This window comes from Chanodichthys erythropterus, chromosome 16, assembly GCF_024489055.1.
Source record: "Chanodichthys erythropterus isolate Z2021 chromosome 16, ASM2448905v1, whole genome shotgun sequence".
In the NCBI taxonomy this organism is placed as follows: domain Eukaryota; kingdom Metazoa; phylum Chordata; class Actinopteri; order Cypriniformes; family Xenocyprididae; genus Chanodichthys; species Chanodichthys erythropterus.
The window spans coordinates 37,132,035-37,149,500 of record NC_090236.1 but is presented as its reverse complement, the minus strand read 5'-3'; the positions used below and the strand labels follow the sequence as shown (position 1 = coordinate 37,149,500).

Here is a 17,466-nt window from a genome sequence, read left to right as displayed (position 1 = left end):
CATTTTTTTTATTGCTCAATTCTTTTTTGTGTTTTGCAAAACTTTATTTTTGTGCAAAACTTTAAGGCATTAATTTGACTCCATAGGTATCCTTCACACATCCCACCATTGCCATGTCATCTGCATATTTTATAAGCATCAAATTTTCATCGTTACAGGTTTTCACAGTTGGCGATATGCTTGCTCCAGTCGGCGTTGACCACATAGCCATTATTGGTTGAGAAATGAACACCAAAAGGCCCAGAATTGCCCACAGATTAGCCATCTCACATAATAAATTAACGAAACAAAACAGAACAAAAAATCTACAAACACTTTCTGCTAATCAAACAAAACAAACATTAGACAGGAGTCCGTGTCACGAGACGCATGAGTAGCGCCCCTCACCCAGGGCCTTCGGACAGCCCTGGTACACACACACATACACACACACATACATTGGGTTTTCACAGAAAACTTTGTTCATTTTTTCCATTTTCAAAAATAAAAACATCACTTATTAGTATTTTCTCATGGGGACCAAAACATGTCCCCACAAGGCCATCTTTAAGGCCATCTAAAATCATCTTTAAGTATACCTGAACCACACAACACACACACATAATGCTAAAATGTACTTTCCACGTACTCAATTCTATATTGACTCGCCCTAGTGGACTATAAAATAAACAAAACCCTTCCGACAACAGTCTAAAGTACAAATGTTAACAAACTTTCGCAAGTATTAAAGAACCGCTTTTGCCATTCATATGTGAACTGTGGAATAATCACAGGAATAATTTGAGTGTCTGAAAATAAATGAAAATCAAGACAATGGCCGTTCTGCTGCTGGTTCTGCTGCTCTGTGCTGGGAGCTCCATTGCTCAAGATGTATTGTCAACAACTGTGAACATCATTGCTGAGCTGGAGAAGCTAAAACTCATGGATGGAAGGATACAAAAACTAGAAGAAACACTGACCAAAGTATTGAGTGAGAATGAAGGTAAGGTGAATTTGTATTGTACATGTCATTGTGGAAAATTGATGAACTCTTTTAAAGAAATTACAAATTACACATTTTTAAATTCATTGTTTAGCAACATTGTAACATTATCATATTAATGTGTATTCTGTACAGCTTTGAAAACCGAAGTACGAGATTCACAAAACAAGCTTGAAACTGTCCAAAAAGAGAGTCAAGGCAAGTATAAGGCACATTTAGTTCCCATAGACATTTCACAGATTTAAAATACACATTTTATTACACAAACATTAAAATAACTGAAGAACAGCTTTTGCCATTCATAACTGAATAATGGAATAAGTCAATTGAATGTCACCATGTGGAAATTACTGCAGCTTATATTGAACATGACATCATGAGGAAACTTTACAATTCATACATTCTAACATTATCATATTAATGTGTTTTCTGAACAGCTTTGAAAACCCTAGTACAAGATTCACAATCTAAGATTGAATCTCTCCAAAAAGAGAATGAAGGCAAGTAAAAGGCACATTTTGTTCCCATAGACATTCAATGTTTTAAATGACACATTTTACAATCGATTTACTTATTTCCAGGCAAAAAGGTTGCTTTCTCAGCTGGACTTCTGGATTCTGGAACAGGAAACAGTGGGCCCTTTAGTTATTACAAAACTCTGGAATACAAAAAAGTCTTTAGTAATATTGGAAATGCCTACGACTCAAATACTGGTAAGTACTGTAAAGAGAATAACATTACAGGAATACAGTAACGGCATGTCGTTCTTAAACCTGTTCATATATGATGACATTTTCTGTGCATTACAGGTATTTTCACAGCACCAGTAAGAGGAGTCTATTACTTCAGATTTTACGGTCATTGTCATGGTGGAACCACAATGGCGATCACTCTCATGAAGAATGGTCAAAGCCAGTGCTCTGTTCATTCTGCGCGCCCAGTTAGCAATAGTAACGGCAGCAATGGTGTCATTCTCATACTGGAGATCGGTGACAAGATTTATACACATCTTTGGAAGGACACCTGGGTTTATGATGATCCTGCAAGTTACACTAGTTTCAGTGGCTTTCTGATTTTCCCCTTGTGAACATCTTAATCTTTTGTAACTCGTATCCAGTGCCGGATGTGATGCAAAACAATTTTATGGAACTTAATTGTTCCGGTGTAAGTGAACTGTATCTGAGTAAATAAGAGCAAATAGGGACAACAAAAGGGAGATAATTGTTTATGCTTCTTAGTTACGATATGTTTAAGTCTGGACTTCTTCATACTTCTTAAGTCTGAAAATAAACCAAACATGTCACCAAATTATGATTCATTTGCATGCTTACCTCCAGGTGGTCAGACACCAGCAAAGAATCAGAAAGTCAATGATAAACAGTCAAAATTAGACCTTTAAAGCTCATAGTGTGCAGTTAAATGATCAAATATTAATCATACTTCACATCAAATTCATTTTATTGTTAATATGAATGAATAATAATAATAAAAAAAAACTAAATTCTCACTACTTATCCTGAAAATCACTGACAGCGTTTTCACTTGATCAAATATCTGCCAAGGTTAACTTTGTTTTAAAAAGCCTGCATGAGTGCCATGAGTGTGAAACTGAAAAACAAAACATTTCATTTAATATTTTATTGAAATTATTTTTTTCCATAGATTTATTCCGAAACAGGGTATAGCTGCATGGGTCCGACGAAAAAATGGCCACGCTTCATACAGATGTCTTTTGTTATTTTACTTGCTCTCTCTCTCTCTCTCTCTCTCTCTCTCTGCAGACACCCTGAAAACTACAAGAAATAAAAAAACATGATTTTCAAATATGCATTTCTTAAGTTTCTCGTGATAATGCCCACTGGTATGCAATTGAATGACGCAACAGAAATACAACAATCCAATGACCAATAATAACACATTACATTACATCAACACAATACACAATATGCAATAAACACAAACCATGTGCGCCTCCCAGACCACATGCAGTTTAAACTATCTTGAGGTTCTGTGGGTGCTTCTCAATATCCCTCCTCGTTTCCTCGCTACTCCGTCCTCCATCCTATGACCCGGAAACCAAGCTCAGCCATCTTGAACATCTCATGCATCGATGTCACTTTCCCGCCGGAACGCGCTCTCTCAGCTGGACTGAGTGGCAAAAGAACCTGCTGCATGACTGGATTTAATAGGGGAAACTGCGAAAACGCGAGTAAAACAAACGATTACACTAAAGGTTGGAATTGAATGTGTTCCTTACAACTTGTCAAATAAACCTAAACCATGGATATTGACATGCAGCCAGGAATCATGTTTCCTGACATTTATATGTGCCTGATTTCCAGGGTAACTTGCACAACACTGCTCATTAACTTTAACTCTGCTTCAGTATTACTTTAACACTAAGTAGAGAGGGACCATATGTAATCTGAGCAGAGATGATTTAACTCTGGGGATTTTGCTGTGTACACACACACACACACACGTTGGGTTTTCACAGAAAACTTTGTTCATTTTTTCCATTTTCAAAAATAAAAACATCACTTATTAGTATTTTCTCATGGGGACCAAAACATGTCCCCACAAGGCCATCTTTAAGGCCATCTAAAATCATCTTTAAATATACCTGAACCACACAACACACACACATAATGCTAAAATGTACTTTCCACGTACTCAATTCTATATTGACTCGCCCTAGTGGACTATAAAATAAACAAAACCCTTCCGACAACAGTCTAAAGTACAAATGTTAACAAACTTTCGCAAGTATTGAAGAACAGCTTTTGCCATTCAAAGGTGAACTGTGGAATAATAATTTGAGTGTCTGAAAATAATTGAAAATCAAGACAATGTCCGTTCTGCTGCTGGTTCTGCTGCTCTGTGCTGGGAGCTCCATTGCTCAAGATGTATTGTCATCAACTGCGAACATCATTGCTGAGCTGGAGAAGCTAATACAAGCCAATTTTTTATGGAAGATTAATTTTTTTATTAAAAATAACATAAATGTTATGTTAAAATAACAACTTGTTATTTAATATGTAAAACTGCTAAATTTAATTTCCAGTGTTTCTCGTCATACACACAGACACTAAAGCGCCCTCTATGCCTCTTCCTCTGGCGTCAATGACTCGCTTCAAGAGCCTGCCTGAATGACACTGATTCATTTTCATTCATTAAATTACTATTATTATTATTATTATTATTATTATTACATTTATATTGAGCCCGATCACACGAAAATGCGTATAATAGTACGAGTGTGTAATCTCGTAGAATATACGCCAAAATGAATTTTGGCGTGCTTATGGTACGCAGTTTTTCGCGTGCATATGATACACACTTTATGGCGTATTATATGTACGAAACCCCCGTCCCCCAGTGGCGATTCTAGACTTTTTTAACAGGGGTGGCCTTAGTGGAGCACTGATTAATTCAAGGGTGGCATCATAAAATCATGCATCGAACACCTACTCATAAATTGAAGGACAAAGGCCGTACTCTTACATCAAATTTCTTTTTATTTGAATAAAATCAAATATAAATAAACAAACATCTCAAACATAAAAATACACCTTCAAGACTTTTTGTTTTTCACAATAACAACTCAAACATAATATCTTTGGCCATCTATTTCTATAGCTGTTAATATCCAAAATCCAAGTTCTCAGCTAAATACTATTTATTCATGGAACAATGAATTACAATTTGTTTGCCCATCTGTATATTGGTGTTAAAACAACTGAATGTGCCGATTTTTGTGTGAGCTGGTGAAAACCTTGATAAAGTCATCCATATTTAAAGCACAATGCACAACAAAGAACGTATTATTTACAATTAATTACACAAAATTAAAGCTTAATCAAAGGCCACATCTGACCTTTGAGCTAAACTATTACTATTTATAAAGTTTAAACGGTAAAGACTACTCTGTCATGTCATTACTGCATTGGTGATGTGCAAGTCGAATTCAGTGCCTGTCACTTTAAGGCCCTGACGGCCGTGAGGTTTGCTTGATTCTCACGGTTTAAGCTAAATTGTTGTTGTGCATTGTGCATAAGGATATGTGGATGAAATGAATTATGTTTTCCATGTCATTTGTTAAAATAAATGCTCTAAAGCCTAACAACTCGAAAATCTGTCTTGGATTACAGGAGATACTGTAAGTGTCTTGTAATGATAATTTTTATGATTTTGGCGAGCACAAATAACTATCTCCAGATGTAAATGGTTGCATATCCTATTACTCAAATTCAACTAAACCCACCAGTACACTTTAAAAAATGTACCCGTAAATTTACGGTAAAATACTGGCAGCTGTGGTTCCAGCACTTTACCGTAATTTTACGGTTTCAACGCCGTTTTCCATTTTACGGTTTCAACACCGTTTTTCCATTTTACGGTTCAACACTGTTTTTCCGTTTTACGGTTTTAATACTGTTTTTCCATTTTACGGTTATAATACCGTTTTTCCATTTTACGGTTTCAACACCGTTTTTCCATTTTACAGCCGTGCTGTAATTTCACAGTAAAATACTGGCAGCTGTGGTTCCAGCCATTTACCGTAATTTTACGGTTTCAACACTGTTTTACATTGTACTTGCAGCAATGGTTACAGCTATAATTCTACGATACAGAAAAATTAAAACAATACATAATACATAATTAACACATCTCTAGTATATCTAGTATATAATGCAATGTCAAACTATTTTTCACTAGATGAAGAGAAAATAAATAAAGAAGAAATAGATTATGGTGCATCATTTGCTATTTATTAAAACATGCAAAAAATAGGCATTGACAAATTGACTGAAACTGACCCAAACTGATTATCAACATAAATACAAACAATAAGTTAAAGGGTTAGTTCACCCCAAAATTAAAATTCTGTCATTAAGTACTCACCCTCATGTTGTTCATCTTCCGAACACAAATTAAGATCTTTTTGATTACAGAAGCTGTCAGATTTCCATCCATTGACTGCCTTTTTATCTACCACTTTGATGCTTCAAAACCTTCATAAAGACATAGGACAACTACACCATATGAATCGAGCAGTTTAGACCAAATTTTCTGAAGAGACTTGATTGCTTGTTATGATGAAAATATTTAATTTAGGCTTTTACTCGCATGTAAACATTGATCAGCAAACATAAGCAGAAGCAAAACATAACTTGTATAATGCACAAGAACAAACCTCTTCCGGAAGCTCAAACGTGCTGAGTAACCAATGAGGTTTATTCTCAAAGCAGGTTAGGTTGAGCTTCTGCTTATATGTTCTCTGATCAATGTTTACGTGCAAGTAAAAGCCTAAATTAATTCTTTTCATCATAACAAGTGATTAGTATGCTCACAAGGATTAGTTTTCCAATCTCTTTATAAAGTTTTTGACGCGTCAAAGTGGTAGTTACAAAGGCAGTCAATGGATGGAAATCTGACAGCATTATATCATTAAAAAGATTATAATTTGTGTTCAACAAAGGTCTTACGGGTGTGGAACGACATGAGGGTGTGTAATTAATGACAGAAATTTTATTTTGGGGGGAACTAACCCTTTAAGAAAAGGGAAAATAGCACTTGCTTTAACCAACACAAATATTTTTGAATTTGTTAAAGAAAATGTAATCATCATTTTATCCCACAATTGCCTTTCTTCAGCAGAACACAAACATTCTTAGAATCAATATCAGAGCCCTGGTGAGAAGCACTAGTTTAAAGTTGAGAATGTTTTAGTTATTGATTTGTTTCCTTAATCACAATGGTGGAAGCCATTTTCTTGCATTGTATGCATCCTACAAAGCTTGAATTTCCTCCAGATTAAAAATATGCTTTTGTGTTCTTATAAAGAAAGTCATATACACCATTGGATGGCATCAGGGTAAGTAAATAATGAAAATATTTATTTTTGAAAGCAAACTGCAATAAAACAATGAAAAACAATGTCAAAGAGAAAAGTGTAAATTGTACAGTCTGATTAGAGAAACTGTAAGTTAAAGGATTAGTTCACTTTCAAGTAAAATTTTCCTGATAATTTACTCGCCCCCATGTCATCAAAGATGTCCATGTCCTTCTTTCTTCAGTCAAAAAGAAATTAAGGTTTTTGATGAAAACATTCCAGGATTGTTCTCCTTATAGTGGACTTCAATGGCCTCCAAATGGTTGAAGGTCAAAATTACAGTTTCAGTGCAGCTTCAAAGAGTTTTAAATAATACCAGATGAGGAATAATGGTCTTATCTAGCATAACGATATGTCTTTTTCGAAAAATGCAAATGTATGTGCTTTATAAACACAAATGATCGCCTTCCAAGTGGTTCCACCCAAAGCGCACTTTTGTATTCTTCAAGCTTATGCTGTATGTCCTACGCCTTCCTTATTTAACTTACGGAACGAACGCGGCCATAAGTAGAATAGGGAACGCGTAGGACATACAGCGTAAGCTTTTAGAAGAATACGAAAGTGCGGTTTTGGCGGAACAACTTGGAAGGCGATCATTTGTGTTTATAAAGCATATACAGTTGTATTTTTTTTAGAAAATGACCAATTGTTTCTCTAGATAAGACCCTTATTCCTCGTCTGGGATCATTTAAAGCCCTTTGAAGCTGCACTGAAACTGTAATTTTGACCTTCAACCGTTTGGAGACCAGTGAAGTGCACTATAAGGAGAATAATCCTGGAATGTTTTCATCAAAAACCTTAATTTCTTTTTGACTGAAGAAAGACAGACATGAACATCTTGGATGACATGGGGGTGAGTCAATTATTAGGAAAAATTTATTTGAAAGTGAACTAATCCTTTAACCTTTAGAAAAGATTACATTACACCAACTTTGGATAGATCTGGAAAGAGGTCTGATGAAACTGGTCAACACGCCCAGGTCTGAGAAGAAAACATATTAAGAAAATGTTAGTGACTATATATATTGCACATGGAAAAGTTATTATTAACACTACACACAGTTTTAAATTGAACAAAAACTGAACTGTTTAGTTGAATGTTTTTTTTTTTTTTTACATAATTAGAAACTTGTAAACTACATAAAAGAGGGTGTTTTTTACATTAGAAAAAGAAAAAAAAAAAACAAGACGACAAAATATCATCTTAACAAAAGCAGGGGTGTGCAAAAGATTGTGTGAATGTCTGTTTTCCAGGTAGCCACAGAAGAGTGAATAATTATTGATTGATTGAGTGAGTGAGTGAGTGTGTGTCTGAAAGCTATGGGTGTATTCTGCATATGCTACTGGAAACATGCATGTGAATTTGCATGTGCCTCATAAATGCACAGATAGCACTGCATGTGTTACATTGTGTGCATAAAGTTTGCAAAAGTACATAACTCTGATTTTACTAGGAATACATGTAAATCAATTTAAAGGCTCCTATAAAAGAAAATCAAACCACTTTTGCAATATTACCTGTTTATACTACAGCTGTTCAAGGCAGTAGTTCCAGGAATCTTGAGGAATTTATTTGACCGCATTACAGTTCCATATCACTTCGCCAAACGATTTCAGTCATCTCAAAGGTCCTTAGAGCCTAAAAACCGCAAAAGAACCAAACCCCACAAAGAAATTGATCAAGCAAATAAATATAACAAACAAGAGGATAAAAATGAAAAACCTTTTCCATGTTTTATTGTCTAACCCATACTCTCATTCTCCCGCTCTTTATCACATACAAACGCACACACATATAGTGCAGACGCACATTAACTTAAACATACACTGAAACTTTATCAATAAAATAATTATGCAATTAAAAAGCACTGTGACATTTCTCAGTTGTGATGTAATAACGGAAGTTCTAAAATGACGATCTGAATTAGCAACGGAGGACTGGGATGAGATGTGTAATAAATACATTTACATACAATATCGTTTTAAGAACAAAAACCTGAAAAAATGTCTTGAAATACAACATCTGAACAATATCTTGTGGTGTGATGACCGAGGAGGAATAAGTTACCTGACGACGGGCCGCTTCGGGTCGTGGCTGCATTACAATCTCGGATAGGCCTATGCATTGTTTTTCTAATAATTCAGCGGCACGTCGTCAGTTATTCCAAAACCTAACGTTAAAATCGGAGTTTGGAGAACACTAACTAACGTTACTGAAATGCCTCACCGATTGTCCACCCACCACAGTCTCACAAAATCCTGGCGGAAACACTGCAATCCGTTCCCAAAAGTCATTAGAAATTAGCATTTAAGTGCTTATATAATATGCATTATTTATATATATTATATATATATATATATATAAACCCCCCTCCCCCTCCCCCTCCCCCCGGCATTTACTGTCCCCCCCAGTTTCAAAATCGCTCCTACGCCCCTGACATAAATGCTATACAAATGTTAGTGTATGTATATGCATGTATAGAAAACGGACTTCTAAGGCCCTCCCCCCTCAACCCCAATTCTTGTGATCGCAAATAAATGGAAGCAGGCGCAACTGGATAGGTCTGTGTTTTCTTTTTATGTCAATATAAATATCAGTTAGATTTAGCATTATTGACGTGCACTCATGACATAAATTAATACATTACAATTACTGTAACATTTTTTTTTATTGTAATACAGTGTTCAATTGATGCCGGAATCTTAAATCTTTAAGTAAATAACAAACGTTCGCAAGTTTGGATCGTTAAATCTTGAATGACTGTCAACTGTTGAATGAATGAGTGTCACGTCCAGCTTGTTTACATTAAACCGGAAGACGCTCCCACGTTTGACGCAAGGCCTCATGGGGCGTAGGAAACTTGTGGATAGAGGGTATGCATCGACGTCACTTTCCCGCCGAAAACGCGCTCCCTCAGCTAGACTGAGTGGCAAAAGAACAGGCTGCGTAACTGGATTAATAGGAGAAACGGCGAAAACGCGAGCAAAACTAACGATTTACCCTAAAGGTTGGACTCGAAAGTGTTTCTTACAACTTGTCAAATAAACCTAATCCATGGATATTGACATGCAGCCAGGAGTCGTGTTTCCTGACATTTATGTGCCTGATTTGACGCCTGGGAAATAACTTACATAAAGCAAATCTGCCTGTGAATATTTTATATAACTACCGGTAGGTTTAAATATGCTTAATCACTTGTATCAATGTTATATCATCATATTGTCCAGCCCTAAAACTTTTAGTATAGTTTTTGACAGTGTTGTTTATTTAAAAACACCCAATGCATAATATAAGATGGAAAATATTTAATTGATGAGTCGTCAACATAATATATAACAATACAATACGGCATTTTACCTCAAAATCTAACAATTCAACACAAAATGATAACTGCAAATCCGTGTTTCTCTGCTGGAGTCCAGCTGTTTCTGTGAATTGCAGTGATCCATTTGCTTCTTTTTCTGTTGCTTTTTTTGGTTTTTAAATATATACCAGGGTTTGTGTCAAATCTATTTGCACAGTCAGCCGCAAAGCTCTTTCCCGTTTTGAATGTGTTTTGTGTGTTTTTCACGACATTCACGCTGAAAACCAATGCTGCCGCTCAGTCTTTTGCCACTCAGCGTGCGTGACCGCAGTCCTAACGGTCGATGGTGACGTCACGTGCATACCCTCTATTTACTTTATGTAGCCCTGCCACTTTTCAGCGCTGCGCTCGTTTTCTTTTGACTTCCGGTTTGTATTTCCACAGCAATTATGTATTTATGAATGAACTGCTCGTTTCTACTGACATTTGTTAAGACATCTGCTTTAATCATAACAATGCTCATGATAACTTTCATTAACTCTACAACAAGTAAATCCACTTCACCAGCTAATTATTCTTTGACAGTGATGCCATAGAAATATAGGAGCACCTGCAAAAAAGAAAGTTTAAAGACAATATTATAAAGATGGTGGCGCGTTTGTTTCTCTGCCGCATAAGTTCATAAGCCACCTTTCCACTGCACACGACAAACGACAGCCGTTGGACTGCAAGTAATTCATTTCCAATGGAGAGTAGTACGGGGGCATGCGTGGAGCTCCGATCTGCGAATGCGGAAATTTCGGATCTGATTTGAGCTTCGGATGCGTTAAAATATTTGCGGATAGACCGTATGCGACCAGCCGACCGGATATGATGTATTCTAATCAAAACTATAAGTGTGAAGTTAGAATTACCAATATTTTAACACTTTAACGTTATTCTGTAAACATTATTTCTCTAAAATGGTTGTTATTAATGATTATGTAAAAAAAAGAAAGATATTTTATGATTATTAAATCAATTTTACATATAAGCTCTATAAAATCTACTAGTATGTTTTTATTTTAGATGTTTTGAGGGTAATTTGCTTTGTATGGATATATTCATACATGCCTTACATTTATTAAAATCGTTCAGTTTACCTGGGTTGGAATAAGCCGAGGGTAATGGTTGCTTCACTACCAATTTCAAAGTTCCGTGCGACTGCAGCTATGCGACAGTCGGATGCGAATGTCACGTGCAGTGGAAAGGCGGCTTTATAGTCTTTGATATTAGTCGCAGCGACATCCCAAATAATGTTCTGGCGACGTAACTTTGTGATTCTCATATTCAACGTGGCGACGTTATAGTGGTACATCTCTGGAATGTGATAATTACATGATCAAACCGGCACGTTGTAAAAACGTAACCCACTCGGCTCATATCGGATTTTGGATTTTCCCCACCTCCTTCTAGGAAATAACGTCTGAAATGCCACTCAAAGTCGGATATTCGTTGTGTGAACTCGGGGTACATCGATCAACCCTGACCTCAACGAGACGCGTCATTTGACGTCACTTCCAAGATGTCGGCGCATCCTGCTTCCAATGAATATGAATGTAAAAACAAACCTTAACATTAGATATTAAGTTAATGTAATCTTACGTTCGTTTTTTTTTTTTTTTTGCTTTTCATCAGCTTTTGCCATAATTGACACAAAAACACGATATACTCTCATGGGGTCATGGCGACATCATGTGGTCAACATGTGAATGTGATGTATTGTGACTGGAACGCACTGAGGTCTGAAGTGCGAGATTTAATTTGGGATATTCCCACATCCATCCTCGTCTGGAACTCAGCATTAGTCGCAACAACGTCCCAAATAAGGTTCCATTGACGTAACTTTGTGATTCCCATATTCGTCGTGACAATGTTTTAGTACATTGCTGGAACGTGGCAGGTATGTCCTAATCACCAAAATACCATGTTTAATTTTTAAATCTACTTCTCACCTTTACTCCGGGGCATGGAGATGTGCTCGGTCCATAACCTTGAAATCCATGAACTTATAAACATTTCATTCTCTGCTATAAAACTTTATAAATTCTAATTGTTATAGTGAACTGCTTTAGTTAATACATTTACAGATCAATATTGCCAAGCAGGAAGTTGTATATTTGGCACAGAAATACTCCGTCATACGTTCAACTTTGGCCATGTTTAGCATGAGAATGCTACTAACAGGGAACTGCTTTAGTTAATACATTTAGGGAACTGGGTTAGTTAATACATTTACAGATCAATGTTGCCAAGCAGCCTATGTGATGTGATTGTGTATGATTTGGTAATAGAAGAAAGACTATACATTTACATGAACCCTAATAATTCATTTGTAATCGGACTAGTTGCACAGTCAAATTAAGTCACATGCGCAACCATATCATTCAAAATGAATTGGCCAACTCAGATTGAAATTTCACTCTGATTGTAAGTGCAATGATATAGAAATGATGCATGACGCATGAAATGAACCATTGTTGTTGAATGAATGCAGTGTAATAAATGACTGTAAAATTTAAAGAATAATACAAGAAATTCTGCCCTTTATGATGTGATTCAGGCCATACTTGGAAAAAAATTCAAGAAAATATATATATTATATATTATAAATATATAATAATATATATATTTGGCACAGAAATACTCTGTCATACGTCCAACTCGTGTTTTGAAACTTTGGCCATGTTTAGCTTGAGAATGCTACGAACAGTGCAAATAAGTCAGAATGCATGAAATAGCATTATACACCCCCTTTAAGCAAAAATTAGAGTGATCTGATTGTATTGTGAATATCAAGTTTTTTAAAAATGTCTTCCATTTGTTAAACAGCTATTCAAACAAGAAAATAAAAATAATAGAATGTGGATCATTCTTAGACTGTGGCAATGGCATTTTCTCTCAGTTTTACAGTAATGTTAAACAGCCGTTAGTCAAACAAGAAAATAACAAGGATCAGGATCATAGTTAACACATACAGTGGTGGTCAGAATTATTGGCACCCTTGGTAAATATGAACAAAGATGACTATAAAAATGAATCTGCATTGTTTAGATTTTGATCTTTAATTATATTTTTTATTTTTGCACTACTTTATTTTATTTTGCAATTTATTATTTTTGTTTGCAAAACTTATTTTTTTCCGCTCAATACTTTAATTTTCCTTTGCAATTCTTTACTTATGTTTGCAAAACATTTATTTATTGCTCAATTCTTTTTTGTGTTTTGCAAAACTTTATTTTTGTGCAAAACTTTAAGGCATTAATTTGACTCCATAGGTATCCTTCACACATCCCACCATTGCCATGTCATCTGCATATTTTATAAGCATCAAATTTTCATCGTTACAGGTTTTCACAGTTGGCGATATGCTTGCTCCAGTCGGCGTTGACCACATAGCCATTATTGGTTGAGAAATGAACACCAAAAGGCCCAGAATTGCCCACAGATTAGCCATCTCACATAATAAATTAACGAAACAAAACAGAACAAAAAATCTACAAACACTTTCTGCTAATCAAACAAAACAAACATTAGACAGGAGTCCGTGTCACGAGACGCATGAGTAGCGCCCCTCACCCAGGGCCTTCGGACAGCCCTGGTACACACACACATACACACACACATACATTGGGTTTTCACAGAAAACTTTGTTCATTTTTTCCATTTTCAAAAATAAAAACATCACTTATTAGTATTTTCTCATGGGGACCAAAACATGTCCCCACAAGGCCATCTTTAAGGCCATCTAAAATCATCTTTAAGTATACCTGAACCACACAACACACACACATAATGCTAAAATGTACTTTCCACGTACTCAATTCTATATTGACTCGCCCTAGTGGACTATAAAATAAACAAAACCCTTCCGACAACAGTCTAAAGTACAAATGTTAACAAACTTTCGCAAGTATTAAAGAACCGCTTTTGCCATTCATATGTGAACTGTGGAATAATCACAGGAATAATTTGAGTGTCTGAAAATAAATGAAAATCAAGACAATGGCTGTTCTGCTGCTGGTTCTGCTGCTCTGTGCTGGGAGCTCCATTGCTCAAGATGTATTGTCAACAACTGTGAACATCATTGCTGAGCTGGAGAAGCTAAAACTCATGGATGGAAGGATACAAAAACTAGAAGAAACACTGACCAAAGTATTGAGTGAGAATGAAGGTAAGGTGAATTTGTATTGTACATGTCATTGTGGAAAATTGATGAACTCTTTTAAAGAAATTACAAATTACACATTTTTAAATTCATTGTTTAGCAACATTGTAACATTATCATATTAATGTGTATTCTGTACAGCTTTGAAAACCGAAGTACGAGATTCACAAAACAAGCTTGAAACTGTCCAAAAAGAGAGTCAAGGCAAGTATAAGGCACATTTAGTTCCCATAGACATTTCACAGATTTAAAATACACATTTTATTACACAAACATTAAAATAACTGAAGAACAGCTTTTGCCATTCATAACTGAATAATGGAATAAGTCAATTGAATGTCACCATGTGGAAATTACTGCAGCTTATATTGAACATGACATCATGAGGAAACTTTACAATTCATACATTCTAACATTATCATATTAATGTGTTTTCTGAACAGCTTTGAAAACCCTAGTACAAGATTCACAATCTAAGATTGAATCTCTCCAAAAAGAGAATGAAGGCAAGTAAAAGGCACATTTTGTTCCCATAGACATTCAATGTTTTAAATGACACATTTTACAATCGATTTACTTATTTCCAGGCAAAAAGGTTGCTTTCTCAGCTGGACTTCTGGATTCTGGAACAGGAAACAGTGGGCCCTTTAGTTATTACAAAACTCTGGAATACAAAAAAGTCTTTAGTAATATTGGAAATGCCTACGACTCAAATACTGGTAAGTACTGTAAAGAGAATAACATTACAGGAATACAGTAACGGCATGTCGTTCTTAAACCTGTTCATATATGATGACATTTTCTGTGCATTACAGGTATTTTCACAGCACCAGTAAGAGGAGTCTATTACTTCAGATTTTACGGTCATTGTCATGGTGGAACCACAATGGCGATCACTCTCATGAAGAATGGTCAAAGCCAGTGCTCTGTTCATTCTGCGCGCCCAGTTAGCAATAGTAACGGCAGCAATGGTGTCATTCTCATACTGGAGATCGGTGACAAGATTTATACACATCTTTGGAAGGACACCTGGGTTTATGATGATCCTGCAAGTTACACTAGTTTCAGTGGCTTTCTGATTTTCCCCTTGTGAACATCTTAATCTTTTGTAACTCGTATCCAGTGCCGGATGTGATGCAAAACAATTTTATGGAACTTAATTGTTCCGGTGTAAGTGAACTGTATCTGAGTAAATAAGAGCAAATAGGGACAACAAAAGGGAGATAATTGTTTATGCTTCTTAGTTACGATATGTTTAAGTCTGGACTTCTTCATACTTCTTAAGTCTGAAAATAAACCAAACATGTCACCAAATTATGATTCATTTGCATGCTTACCTCCAGGTGGTCAGACACCAGCAAAGAATCAGAAAGTCAATGATAAACAGTCAAAATTAGACCTTTAAAGCTCATAGTGTGCAGTTAAATGATCAAATATTAATCATACTTCACATCAAATTAATTTTATTGTTAATATGAATGAATAATAATAATAAAAAAAAACTAAATTCTCACTACTTATCCTGAAAATCACTGACAGCGTTTTCACTTGATCAAATATCTGCCAAGGTTAACTTTGTTTTAAAAAGCCTGCATGAGTGCCATGAGTGTGAAACTGAAAAACAAAACATTTCATTTAATATTTTATTGAAATTATTTTTTTCCATAGATTTATTCCGAAACAGGGTATAGCTGCATGGGTCCGACGAAAAAATGGCCACGCTTCATACAGATGTCTTTTGTTATTTTACTTGCTCTCTCTCTCTCTCTCTCTCTCTCTCTCTGCAGACACCCTGAAAACTACAAGAAATAAAAAAACATGATTTTCAAATATGCATTTCTTAAGTTTCTCGTGATAATGCCCACTGGTATGCAATTGAATGACGCAACAGAAATACAACAATCCAATGACCAATAATAACACATTACATTACATCAACACAATACACAATATGCAATAAACACAAACCATGTGCGCCTCCCAGACCACATGCAGTTTAAACTATCTTGAGGTTCTGTGGGTGCTTCTCAATATCCCTCCTCGTTTCCTCGCTACTCCGTCCTCCATCCTATGACCCGGAAACCAAGCTCAGCCATCTTGAACATCTCATGCATCGATGTCACTTTCCCGCCGGAACGCGCTCTCTCAGCTGGACTGAGTGGCAAAAGAACCTGCTGCATGACTGGATTTAATAGGGGAAACTGCGAAAACGCGAGTAAAACAAACGATTACACTAAAGGTTGGAATTAAATGTGTTCCTTACAACTTGTCAAATAAACCTAAACCATGGATATTGACATGCAGCCAGGAATCATGTTTCCTGACATTTATATGTGCCTGATTTCCAGGGTAACTTGCACAACACTGCTCATTAACTTTAACTCTGCTTCAGTATTACTTTAACACTAAGTAGAGAGGGACCATATGTAATCTGAGCAGAGATGATTTAACTCTGGGGATTTTGCTGTGTACAAACACACACACACACGTTGGGTTTTCACAGAAAACTTTGTTCATTTTTTCCATTTTCAAAAATAAAAACATCACTTATTAGTATTTTCTCATGGGGACCAAAACATGTCCCCACAAGGCCATCTTTAAGGCCATCTAAAATCATCTTTAAATATACCTGAACCACACAACACACACACATAATGCTAAAATGTACTTTCCACGTACTCAATTCTATATTGACTCGCCCTAGTGGACTATAAAATAAACAAAACCCTTCCGACAACAGTCTAAAGTACAAATGTTAACAAACTTTCGCAAGTATTGAAGAACAGCTTTTGCCATTCAAAGGTGAACTGTGGAATAATAATTTGAGTGTCTGAAAATAATTGAAAATCAAGACAATGTCCGTTCTGCTGCTGGTTCTGCTGCTCTGTGCTGGGAGCTCCATTGCTCAAGATGTATTGTCATCAACTGCGAACATCATTGCTGAGCTGGAGAAGCTAATACAAGCCAATTTTTTATGGAAGATTAATTTTTTTATTAAAAATAACATAAATGTTATGTTAAAATAACAACTTGTTATTTAATATGTAAAACTGCTAAATTTAATTTCCAGTGTTTC

General features: G+C 35.8%; 2 protein-coding genes across 2 annotated transcripts; both read left to right on the top strand.

The window, feature by feature from the left end:
* Positions 1-741: 741 nt before the first annotated feature.
* Positions 742-2,806, top strand: LOC137003639 (complement C1q-like protein 2). Its single transcript, XM_067363855.1, has 5 exons — positions 742-982; positions 1,118-1,180; positions 1,420-1,482; positions 1,564-1,695; positions 1,792-2,806. The coding sequence occupies exons 1-5, from the start codon at positions 799-801 to the stop codon at positions 2,067-2,069; spliced, it is 720 nt and encodes a 239-aa protein (XP_067219956.1). The 5' UTR covers positions 742-798; the 3' UTR covers positions 2,070-2,806.
* An 11,349-nt stretch (positions 2,807-14,155) lies between these two features.
* Positions 14,156-16,220, top strand: LOC137003677 (complement C1q-like protein 2). Its single transcript, XM_067363914.1, has 5 exons — positions 14,156-14,396; positions 14,532-14,594; positions 14,834-14,896; positions 14,978-15,109; positions 15,206-16,220. Exons 1-5 carry the CDS (start codon positions 14,213-14,215, stop codon positions 15,481-15,483), a joined length of 720 nt encoding a protein of 239 aa, XP_067220015.1. The 5' UTR covers positions 14,156-14,212; the 3' UTR covers positions 15,484-16,220.
* The last annotated feature ends 1,246 nt before the right edge of the window (positions 16,221-17,466 follow it).

Bases quoted from the DNA above. Each gene is read 5' to 3' on its own strand.
- LOC137003677 (XM_067363914.1), top strand. From the start codon at position 14,213: ATGAAAATCAAGACAATGGCTGTTCTGCTGCTGGTTCTGCTGCTCTGT. The intron at 14,897-14,977 runs GCAAGTAAAAGG...ACTTATTTCCAG, and splicing joins TCTCCAAAAAGAGAATGAAG to GCAAAAAGGTTGCTTTCTCA. The intron at 15,110-15,205 runs GTAAGTACTGTA...TGTGCATTACAG, and splicing joins TGCCTACGACTCAAATACTG to GTATTTTCACAGCACCAGTA.
- LOC137003639 (XM_067363855.1), top strand. From the start codon at position 799: ATGAAAATCAAGACAATGGCCGTTCTGCTGCTGGTTCTGCTGCTCTGT. The intron at 983-1,117 runs GTAAGGTGAATT...TATTCTGTACAG, and splicing joins AGTATTGAGTGAGAATGAAG to CTTTGAAAACCGAAGTACGA. The intron at 1,483-1,563 runs GCAAGTAAAAGG...ACTTATTTCCAG, and splicing joins TCTCCAAAAAGAGAATGAAG to GCAAAAAGGTTGCTTTCTCA.